The following is an 11,901-nucleotide window of genomic DNA, read 5'->3' on the forward strand; positions in this document are numbered from 1 at the left end:
CATTTATCATTGAGTGCTTGTATCTGTACATGATGTATCTTGGTTCTTATTTTTTCCCCATTACCTGTGCACCCTTCACCCCCTCCACCCTTCCCTATTTACAAAGACTTCATTTCCATTTTTTTCTTTTCTCATAAATTTCCTTTCCCTTCTTCTTTTCCCCTTCCCTTCCCACTTCCTCTACCCCTTTGGACCCTTTCTTCCTGTTTCAAATTATCAGTTATTCATATTAATCATTTTAATCCTTATTTACACTTTCATTTTCTCACACTAGAGAAATTATTTGGTATTTACACATGTGTGTTCTATTTATTTCACTTAAGAGTATGGCCTCAATATGCATCCATTTAGCTATAAATGTCTCTGTTATTCTTCATGGCTGAGTAGTACTCCATTTTCTGGAAACATTATCCATAGCAATTAGAAAAGAGAAAGAAATAAAAGGAGTAAAGATAGGAGGCTCCCAGCTTAGAGGAAGGGGCCTCCAGGGCACCGTTCCACTGCTCCCAGCCCAGAGAAAGGGACTTCTGGGCTGCCGTTCCACTGCTCCCAGTGCAGAGGAAGGGGCCTACCGAATGCCCTTCCACTGCTCTCAGCCCAGATGAAGGGACCTCTGGGCCACCATTCCACTGCTCCCAGCACAGAGGAAGGGGCCTCCTGGCTGCCATTCAACCACTTCCAGCCCAGAGGAAGGAGCTTCTGGGCTCCTGTTCCACCACTCCCAGTGCAGAGGAGGTGAGTCGTGTGGGTGTCAACAGCACCCTGCCCCCCTGTCGAAATGAGAAGACATGTACATAAGTCTCAAAAGCAGACTTCCATATCACCTACAGCAAGCTCAAAGGGAAAGGAGATGGAACACTGAACTCCCTGAACTGTCAACAAAAGAGGATCTAGAAAAAATGAAATCACAAATAATTTCTCAGATAACAGTAGAGATTGTGCTCATAGTGCAAGACATGATTGATAAATCTAGAGATGAGCTGAGGAACATGATAGAATCCAAACATAGGAAACAAATGGAATCCATAAAACAGATGCAAACAGATTTCCAGGAGATTAAAAACTCCATTGAAAGTCTACACAGAAGAATGAACAAATGTGAGGCAGAATTTCAGATATTGAAGATAAGATTGCAATTAATGACCAGGAAAAGAAAAATTGCTTCAAAAATGTAAGGAACCACAAGAAATCAATCCAGCAGCTGCTAGACAATGCAAAGAAAAATAACATAAGACTGATAGGAATCAACAAAGAAACAGGAGAGAGTGCAGATGACAAAAAAAAATCGGCTCACAGAAGTAATGGCAGAAAGCTTCCCAAGCAGGGGAAAAGAACCTGATATACAGAAAAATGAGGCATATAGGACACCAACTAGCCTTGATAAAAAAAAAATCTACACATAGGCATGTAATTGTTAAGATTCCAGAAACCCAACAGAAAAACAAAGTCCTACAAGCCATTAGAGAAAAGAAACAAATCACATACAAAGGAAAGCCCATCAGAATCACAGAAGACTTCTCAACACAAAGCCTGAAGGTAAGAAGTGGTTGGAGTGATGTATTCCAAGCCCTAAAGGAAAACAGTCTCCAACTCAGATTGATGTATCCTGCAAAATTATCTTTCAGAACTGATGGAGAAATAAGGTACTTTCATGATAAAGAGCACCTTAGGAACTGCATGAATATTAAATCTGCACTAAAAATAATTTTAGACAATATCCTAGGAGCAAACAATGAGGATCACAACCCCAGGAAGCACAGCAGAATGAATCCATTGGGCACAACAAGAAATTAAATGTAAAGAGGGAGAATCCAACAAAAAGAAAAAGACATGACAATGATAACTCAGTGTGTATCAGTTATAACCCTCAACGTTAATGGTCTTCATTCAACAAACAAAAGAAATAGACCAGCAGAATGGGTCAAGAAGCAAAATCCAAAAATATGCTACATACAAGAAACACAATTCAAAAAGAAACTCACAGACTGAAAGTTAAAGGGTAGAAAACAACACTCCATGTGTCAGGAACCCCCCCAAAAAGGAGGAGTAGCTATCCTCTTTGCAGACCAAGTGGATTTCAAAGCCACACTGATTAAAAGAGACAAAGAAGGACACTATATCCTTGTAAAGGGAACAATCCAACAGGAAGAGATGACAGTCATAAATATATATACACCAAATGCTAGTGCACCCAACTATATAAAACAAATACTAATGGACATGAGAAATCATATATGCACTAATACAATTGTAGTGGGGGACCTCAATACCCCACTGTCACAAATAGATAAATCAACTAGACAAAAAATAAGCAATGAAATACTAGAACTCAATCAAACTCTTGAACAAATGAACTTAACAGATGTTTACAGAGTGTTCTACCCCACAAAATCAGAATACACATTCTTTTCAGCTGCACGTGGGTCATTCTCCAAAATAGACCACATACTCACTCATAGAATATATTTAGGTAAGTGCAAAGGAATTGAAGTTATCCCCTATATATTATCAGACCATAGTGCAATGAAATTGGAGATCCACAGCAAAAAGAACTGCAAAAACTTCATATACACATGGAAATTGAACAATACACTTCTGAATAACCAATGGGTCACAGAGGAAAGTAAAGAAGAAATCAGATAGTTCCTTCAAATAAATGACAATGACAATACAACATATTGGAATCTATGTGACTCAATCAAAGCAGTCTTACAAGGGAAATTTATAGCACTGAATACTCATAAAAGATCCAACCAAAAAAATAGAACTATAGGCCCATCTCACTAATGAACATAGATGCCAAACACCCTCACTGGAGGAAAGATAGCCTTGTTAATAAATGGTGCTGGAAAAATTGGGCTTCAACTTGCCAAAGATTAAAACTAGACCTATATCTCTCACCACACACTAAACTAAAATTGAAATGGATTAAAGATCTAAATATTAAAATAGAAACTCTGAACCAGTTGGAACAGAGGTTAGGTAGAACTCTTGAAGACATCAGTGTAGGAAAAGATTTTATGAACAAAACCTCAGTTGCCCATGAACTACAACAAACAATCAACAAATGGGATCTCTTCTTATGAAAAAGCTTCTGCACAGCAAGAGAAACCACCAGCAGTGTGAAGAGACAATCCACAATGTGGGAAAAAATCTTCACTTGCTCTTCCTCAGACAAAGGTCTACTATCTCAAATCTATAAGGAACTTAAAAAGATCAGACTTCCCAAATTTAAAGACCCAATCAAAAAATGGGCACCTGAAATGAACAGACATTTCTCAGACAAAGAAGTAGAAATAGCAGATAAATACATGAAAAAATGTTCAACATCACTGGTCATTCGAGAGATGCAAATGAAAACAATGCTGAGATTCCACCTCACTCCAGAAAGAATGGCTGCTATCATGAAATCAACCAATAACCAATGCTGGCAGGGCTGTGGGGAAAGAGGAACCCTGCTGCACTGCTGGTGGGAGTGTAGACTGGTGCAAGCACTGTGGAAATCAGTATGGAGATACCTCAAGGAACTAGGACTGGAAGTCCCATTTGACCCCATTATTCCACTGCTGGGGATCTTCCCCAAAGAATTAAAAGAATCATACCACAGTGATATATGTGCACCCATGTTCATAGCAGCACAGATTGTGATAGCTAAAACTTGGAAACAGCCCAAATACCTATCAACTGGAGACTGGATAAAGAAAATGTGGTTTTTCTCTAAAATGGAGTACTACTCAGCCATAAAAAATGAGAAATTAGAGACATTTATAGCTAAATGGATGCACATTGAGGCAATAGTCTTAAGTGAAATAAATAGGACACACATGTATAAATACTGAATAGTTTCTCTGGTGTGAGAAACTGAAAGTGTAAATAAGGACTAAATGTATAATAGGTAATGTGAAATAGGAAGAAGAAAAGGGGCAAAGGGGAAGGAAGTGGGAGGGCTAGGGGAAAGGAAAGAAGGGAGTGGGATTAATATGAGAAAATGGAAAAATAGGAACAAAAATCTTTGTAAATAGGGAGGACTGGAGGGGTTGAAGGGCGGGCTGGGCAAGGGTGAAAAATAAGAACCAAGAGAGACTATGTAAAGGTGCAAATTTCCAATGATGAATGTCATTCTATTGTATACCTAAAATGTACCAATGTTTAGAATGAATAATCGATAATGCAAAATAGGAAGAAAAGGTCCAAAGGGGTAGGGGTAGTGGGAGGGGCAGGGAAAGGAAAGAAGGAAAAGAAAAAATGCTGAGAAATGGAAAAAATGGAAATAAAGTCTTTGTAAATAGGGAAGGGAGGGCTAGGAATGGGGAAAAAATAAGAACCAAGATGCATTATGTAAAGGTACAATTCCCAATGAGAAATGTAATTGTGTTATATACCTACAATGTACCAATAAAAGAATTTAATACAAAACAAAAACAAAAACAAAAACAAAACAAAAAACCCTGAATAGTAATTTTATAAATGAAGAGCTCAATAAGGCAAATAAAAAAGAGTAAAAACCTCAATAATAGATTACATCAAATGAAAGAAAAACTATCTGGGCTTCAAAACAAGTCTTTTGAATTAGCATATTCAGCCAAAAATAAAACAAAATAAATCATCCATAAGATAAAAAGAAATAAAAAAATAAAGAGAGTATTCAAGATCTTTAGGACACTTTTAAATAATCAGTCATCCACTTCTTTGGAGTACCCAAAGACAAGACGATAAAGACTAGATGTAAAAATTCTATTCAATAAAATATAGCAGAAAACTTCTCTAATCATGGGAAAGATATGAACCTCCATATTAAGGAGGCTTATTGAACCCAAAATAGACATGAATAGAAAATATCTCAAGCATGGTTTATTTTGCTTTCAAAAGTACAATATTTAAAATCTTCAAGTGTTCATTTACATTTAAGGGCACTCCCATTCACTAATAGCAAATTTCTCAGCAAAAACCCTACAGGACAGGAGGGAATGGAAAGATGTATTACAAGTCCTGAGAGAAAATAATTGTCAACCAATATTAATATACTCAGAAAGACTATCTTTTAGAAACAAAGGAAAAATAGACTTTCTAAGATAAGCAAAACCTAGTGGAAATCAAGACCACAAGACCAACCTTACAAACGATATGTAAGGGAATCCTGAAGGAAGAAAGATACCTACCATCACCAAAGCATGTGAAAGTATAAATCCCACTAAAATAATGGATTCACAAAGGTGAAATACAGAAAAAAACATTGTAAATATAGTAAGCCACCAAATTACAAAGATGAACAAAAGTCAGAAAAAAAGAATATTCATAATAAATAGAAGAAAATCAATAAAATTACAGGAATAAGTCTTATCTATCAACATTAACCTTACACGTAAAAGGACTAAGTTCAATTAAAAGACACAGTTTAGCAGAATGGCTCAATAACAAGAGCCAATAATATGCTACCTACAAGAAACTCACCTCACAGATAAAAATGCACACAGACTAAAAGAGAATGATGAAAAAATGATATTCCAAGCAAATAGAAACCTGAAGTGAGCAGAAATAGCAGCAACTTCTGACAAAACAGACTTTAAGACAAAAAAAGTAAGAAGACACAAAGAAGGTCAGAAGATATGATAATTATAAATATATATGCAGCAAATGCCAGGCACCCTGTTTTATAAAATAAACATTAATTGACCTAAAAGGAGAGAGGAGCTTCCATACAGTAATAGTCAAGGATTTCTGCACCCAATATTATCAATGGGCACTAAAAGAATCCATACTAAAAGAAAAAAATGAACAAAGAAACATTAAAGTTTAACTATATTATAGATCAATTAATTTAACAGGCACAGATTATTTTATCCAAAGTACACATTCTTTTTACCAGCACATGAGACTTTCAGTAGAATAGGTAGTATATTAGGCTACAAAATAAGTCTTAAGAAATTTAAAAAATAAATTTACATCTTGCATTATTTCTTATCACAAAACTGGGTGTACATAGAAGTAAATAAAAACATAAATTTTCTAAAATATGCAAACACATGGAGATTGTCCAACACTCTTTTGAATGAACAGTGAGTTAAAGAAAAATAATAAGTGAAATTAAAAAATTTAAAAAATTTAAAAACAAATGAAAATGGAAGTTTGATGTACCAAAACTTGTGGGATGCTGCTAAACCAATATTAAGTATGAAGTTTACAGCAATGTGTTTAAGTAAAAAATTAGGTGATTTTAAATTTTTAAAATTCTAATGATACATCTCAAAAATTTAGAAAAGTAAGAACAAATCAAAATCAAAATTAGTGGAAGAAAAAATAATAAAGGTCAAAGAAAAAAAATGAGACAGAATCTTAAATGACAATACAGAAGATCAACAAAACAAATAATTGTTTTTGGAGAAGATAAACAAAATTGACATTTAGCTAAAATAACCAAGAAAAAGAACCCCAAAAACATAGAGATGAAAAAGGAGATGCTGCAAATCATATAACAGAAATTTAAAAAAATCATTACACACAGGGGCAAGGACCTGAGTTCAACCCTCAGTACCAAAAAAAAAAAAAAGAAAAAAGGAATCATTACAAACATTTTGAAAAGCAATATGGTAAATTGGAAAATCTATAAGAGATTGGAAAATTTCTATATCTTTTGGTGAGAAATGCTTTCATTTATCTTCATTAAAAACCTAATAATAGAATTGAAGGTTTTTAAAATTAGTACATGTGTAACTTGGTAAGAAACTGAATTGTTCTGCCAAACAGTTATACCATTCTATGGTCCCTCCATTAATGTATTAGACTTATAATTATGGGAAAGGAAGGATTTTGTGACAAATTTCAATGAAATCTTAAAAGATTTCTTTCTCATCCTTCTTATCCTTCCTTCTTAGCTTCCAAGAGCAGAAGAGATCAGGCACATTCAGGATGGTACGACCATAGACAAGAGATTGCTTTCAACATTTGTTCTGAGTGTGGAAGAAATCCTCATACATTCACCATCTGGAATCAAAAATATCATTTTAATTTGTCCTAACACCTTCTGAATCAGTTTTCTTCAAACAAAGTAATAAGAGGAAAGTTCAGATAATAAAATGTACGTAAATATATATCATTGTTTTACTACAAACTCCCTAGAACAAGTAACATGTATATGTAGGCATGCCCATCTGCATGAATTCATGTAGCCATTAATTTATCCAGTAAACTCTGGCAAAATCATAAACTAGGTATAGGACATTTATATATTACTCTTATGTGATATATATGATTCTTTTTCTCTTTCTCTTTTTTTTATAAAAATATACATAGCATAGGTATTTTGTACAGATATATGTGTATAAAAGTATTTGTGTATTGCATACACATGTGGTGGGTGGTGAGGTGTGTTGAAAGTGATACAGTGTTCAAGTTCAATGAAAAACATCTCCTTTTTACAACTACCAGAATTCCAGAATTCAGAATCTACACCTAGGAGTTCTACAATATATAATTGTTTTGTGTTTCATTCTTGCTTAAGAGCTGTTAACTATATAAATGATCTCAAAAGTCTCAAAGAAATTTTCCTTTTCCCCTGAGCCTTCGGAGATGCTGAACTGTTGAGGTCCAATCAGGCTCTCCCTAGAGTCTGGAAAAGCCTCAAAAGGCACCACATTCCCAAGTAGAGGTAGAGCCTGTGGTTGTAGAACATGTGGTGCTCAGGACTCCCAGCCATGCACACTGCTCTGGTCTTCTCTAACTCTCAGGTCAGTTGAGATGATGCCCAAATCCTCATATTTTCAGAACATTTTGAAATAGGAAACATAAGTGTTTGAGAGATGGGTGATGGGAAGTTCAGTATGTCTTTTTGATGCCCTGTAGAATAGATTATTGTTTATATTGGGGACAGAAAGGCAAAAGGTATTTCCATGACTATGAAATAAGTTCAAAGCTACCTCTCAATTCATTGGAGATAGTGAAGTCCAGGTAGTAATTAAACTACTAATTTTTCCCTTTACTACTGGGTAACTAATTTTCTTCCAGTGAAAGTGGTCTCTGTGGGTAACTGGAAAGTAACACAAGACTACACTTGAATCTTTGAAGGATTCGAAAGGACTTGCTGGAAGATGCTTCTATCCAAAACTTCTCTCCTCCAACTTTCTTATGTAATCAGGTGCCACACAGCCTTTGTGTGAATGAGTCCAGGAATCAGACCTTGGCTGTTTCAGGCAGGTTTTCTGTGTGTAGAGAGCTCAGTTAGCTAAGACTCTTTGTAACATTTGCCACACTTGTTCTGTCTCTCCCCTAACATATGATTACCAGTAAGTTTTCTCTTTCCCACTCGAAAGTTAGTTTCTCCCTGTGTCATCTTTATGCTTAGCTTGTGCAATTGTTCCTCAGTGTTAGGATCAGTAAGTTAGGGTGATTAATCACAAGGCTTGGAAGTCAAACTTTGATTTGAACATTACTTCTATCAGTTTTAAGTTTTTGTGAGCTTTTGTATGCTGACTTACCCTGTTCCTACCTTTTCCTAATCTCTGCGAATGAAGACAACAGCATATATGCATGATGTTTAGGTTTGAGTACAAGAATCAATCTATACTAAAATATTTGCAACCTGAGTGGAGAGGATTTTATCTCTCTCCTTGATTAAAAGTAATAAAAAAGTATGTTAAATAAATCATGCATATCTTAGGATGTATCCTATTCTGACAAGCATTAAATGACATGCACTAATTATTATATACCCCATACTGCTTGAAGATTAAATATCATTTAGTAATTCTAATAAGTATATGGTATTATGTAGTACTATTGCTCTCCTTTAAAAGCTATTAAAATGTACAAAGAAAAGATTGGGCCTTGCTCAAGCCCACTTAACTAGTCAGTGTTGGAAATAAGACTTAGAATTTAACCCATGGCATTTGACTACTCCTGTCTCTGTAGTATTCATGCAGTAAAAACTGGATCTCATTACATTTACAGAGAAAAGACAGCCATCTGATTTTCCTTCTTCTGGATATGCTCTAGTTTTATAAATAGCTCATCTAATAGCAGTGTCCATGTGCATTAACTCTTGGGGGTCATCTAAGTGGGAAGTTGTAGACAGAAATTTATATACTGAAAAGGAAGAAAATGAATGCAAACATTATATGTCTTAAACAGGTGATAAATAATATGAGCAAGAATAAAAATGGTGAAAGGGAATGTAGAGGAGGAGGGAGGGAGAAGGGAGGGAAAGGGAAGGAAATTTAAAAAATAATCAAGGTATATTATATACATATACACTCTCCCCAAGATGGTTTTAAACCACATGTACCACAACCATATTCTAATAAAAAAGAAAAAATATAGCTGGTTGAGTTTGTCTGTGTGTAGAGAGCTCAATTAGCTAAGACTTTTTGTAACATTTGTGACACTTGTTCAGTCTCTCCCCTAAGATATGATTACCAGTAAGCTTTTCACTCTCTCACTCAAAAGTTAGGGATGGTTGTTATGAGTAAGGGTTAATTGTTTAATTACATTCATTAAATCTTGGAAGATCTTGAGAGTTTCTGTGATGGCTGATCAAATTTAATTTACAAGGTATCTGCTCAGAGCTAAAATTTCTTATTTCTGCTAATGTCCTATATTATGATTGTTTTTTTCCAGCCTTGTGACTGATGAGCTCTTGTTACTTTAGAAGGAGCAATGACATCCAAGGTAGCATTCCACATTTATCATTTCTTTCAGATGTCCCATGCTTGGTTACTTGAGAGTCAGCAAGAGCCTTTCGAGATTTAGCTGCATGAGATTTTCCTGGAATTCATTCCAAATTTAAGGAACATTTATAAATATTTCTCTGTCTAAAGCACAGAAATATATTTTAGTCACTTGAAGGTCATAATTAATGACAACTGTGTCTTTTATCCATTTGAAATGATGTTCCAGAAATGATAACTCAAAAAATAAAAAGAACACTTCAACATTTTTGGATGAATTATAGAGCCTTTCAAAACTTTGGGGAAAAGTTTTGACATATAGTGTTTGCATTCATTTTCTCAACTTTGAGAAATTATGAGGAGTGTCGCACTCATAATTTAAACACTTGAAGGTCATTTGCTTTCTAAAGTTGACTCCCCTAGAGTTGAGGTTTTCAACTTCTCTTTCACTTTTTCCTATTCTAAAACACACTGTGACACGTCAGTTAGAGCAGGCTGAGCAGCTCTATTTAGATTATAAACATTAATCAAAGTAAGTGTTACATCATGAAATGACCTAAATTGTTGTAGAAAGCAACTTTAGCAGTTAAAGAGTCATGATTACTGCTAACATTTATTAAGTGTTCCCTATGCATTATTTTGGTACTTTATAAAAAAGTATATTAATGAATAATCTTGAAAAATTTCTGGTGTTGCAATTATTTTATCCTTCTAGATCAAGAGAATAGAGGCATAAAATGGTTAAATAACTTGACAATATCATATGCTATATTAAGGAGGAAGCATTGATGGGATAGAAATTTAGGGTAATTCCAGAGGAATTTGATCACTTCTAATTTCAAAGTTTTTTTAGGAAACAATTGTTTCTCTTTTTTCTTTATTATTATTGTTACTATTTTTTAATTTGACTTCAAGCCCTCTAAATACCTTTGATTTAATTTCTGGTCCAGGAAATTGCCACTGTGAAAGAGCATAAAATGTTCTCCTGCTGTCAGCCAGTATGTCTGGAGCCAACAGCTCCAGCCTGACCCCAGGATTCTTCATCTTGAATGGTGTTCCTGGTCTGGAAGCCGCACACATCTGGATCTCTCTCCCATTCTGCCTCATGTACATCGTTGCTGTCCTGGGGAGCTGTGGGCTCATCTACCTCATCAGTCATGAGGAGGCCCTGCACCGGCCCATGTACTACTTCCTGGCCCTGCTCTCCTTCACTGATGTCAGCTTGTGTACCACCACTGTTCCCAACATGCTGTGCATATTCTGGTTCAACCTCAGGCAGATCGACTTTAATGCCTGCCTGGCCCAGATGTTTTTTGTCCACATGTTGACTGGGATGGAGTCTGGGGTGCTTATGCTCATGGCCTTGGACCGCTACGTGGCCATCTGCTACCCCTTACGCTATGCCAGCATCCTCACCAATCCTGTCATTGCCAAGGCTGGTCTTGCCACCTTTGTGAGGAGTGTGATGCTCATCATCCCATTCACTTTCCTCACCAAACACCTGCCCTATTGCCAGGGCAACCTCATTCCCCACACTTACTGTGACCACATGTCTGTGGCCAAGGTCTCCTGTGGCTACATCAAGGTCAATGCAATCTATGGTCTGATGGTTGCTCTCCTGATTGGTGTGTTTGACATCTGCTGCATCTCTGTGTCTTACGCTATGATCCTGCAGGCTGTAGTGAGTCTCTCCTCAGCAGACGCTCGTCATAAAGCCTTTAGCACCTGTACCTCTCATATCTGTGCTATTGTAATCACTTATGTGCCTGCTTTTTTTACTTTTTTCACTCATCGCTTTGGAGGACACAATATTCCCCATCACATACACATCATTGTGGCTAACCTTTATCTACTACTGCCTCCTACCATGAATCCAATTATTTATGGAGTCAAAACCAAGCAGATCAGGGAAAGTGTATTCAAGTTTTTGCTTGGAGAAAGATTGGCTTTGCCTAAAACAAATGATGCATAAAATAGATTTCTTGGAGTGGGAAGGAGGTAGTGAAGAAGAAATCCCCAAAAATGTGGATAACAGGGTGTCATTACTCTGATATATATTTTTTCTGAAAACTTGAAAGTACATGTTATGAAATATTTCTTGTGAGCAAAGATCTGCCAAAGTAGAAAATTCAGAACCAAAATGATAACTACTCCTTATAATTTTATATTTTTCCTAAATGTTTACAGAGTAATATGTCCAGTGAGACTAGCAATATAATAAAGACAAGGGTCAGTCTATGCA

General features: G+C 35.8%; 1 protein-coding gene across 1 annotated transcript; it reads left to right on the forward strand.

Moving 5' to 3' along the window:
- Positions 1 to 10,659: 10,659 nt before the first annotated feature.
- Or52n2 (olfactory receptor family 52 subfamily N member 2) lies at positions 10,660 to 11,631 on the forward strand. The gene has a single exon (XM_004863490.1). It carries the CDS (start codon positions 10,660 to 10,662, stop codon positions 11,629 to 11,631), a length of 972 nt encoding a protein of 323 aa, XP_004863547.1.
- Positions 11,632 to 11,901: the final 270 nt, after the last annotated feature.

Source organism: Heterocephalus glaber, unplaced genomic scaffold (genome assembly GCF_053883595.1).
Source record: "Heterocephalus glaber isolate CG9 unplaced genomic scaffold, H.glaber_assembly_v1.0 deba00001428, whole genome shotgun sequence".
NCBI classification, from domain to species: domain Eukaryota; kingdom Metazoa; phylum Chordata; class Mammalia; order Rodentia; family Bathyergidae; genus Heterocephalus; species Heterocephalus glaber.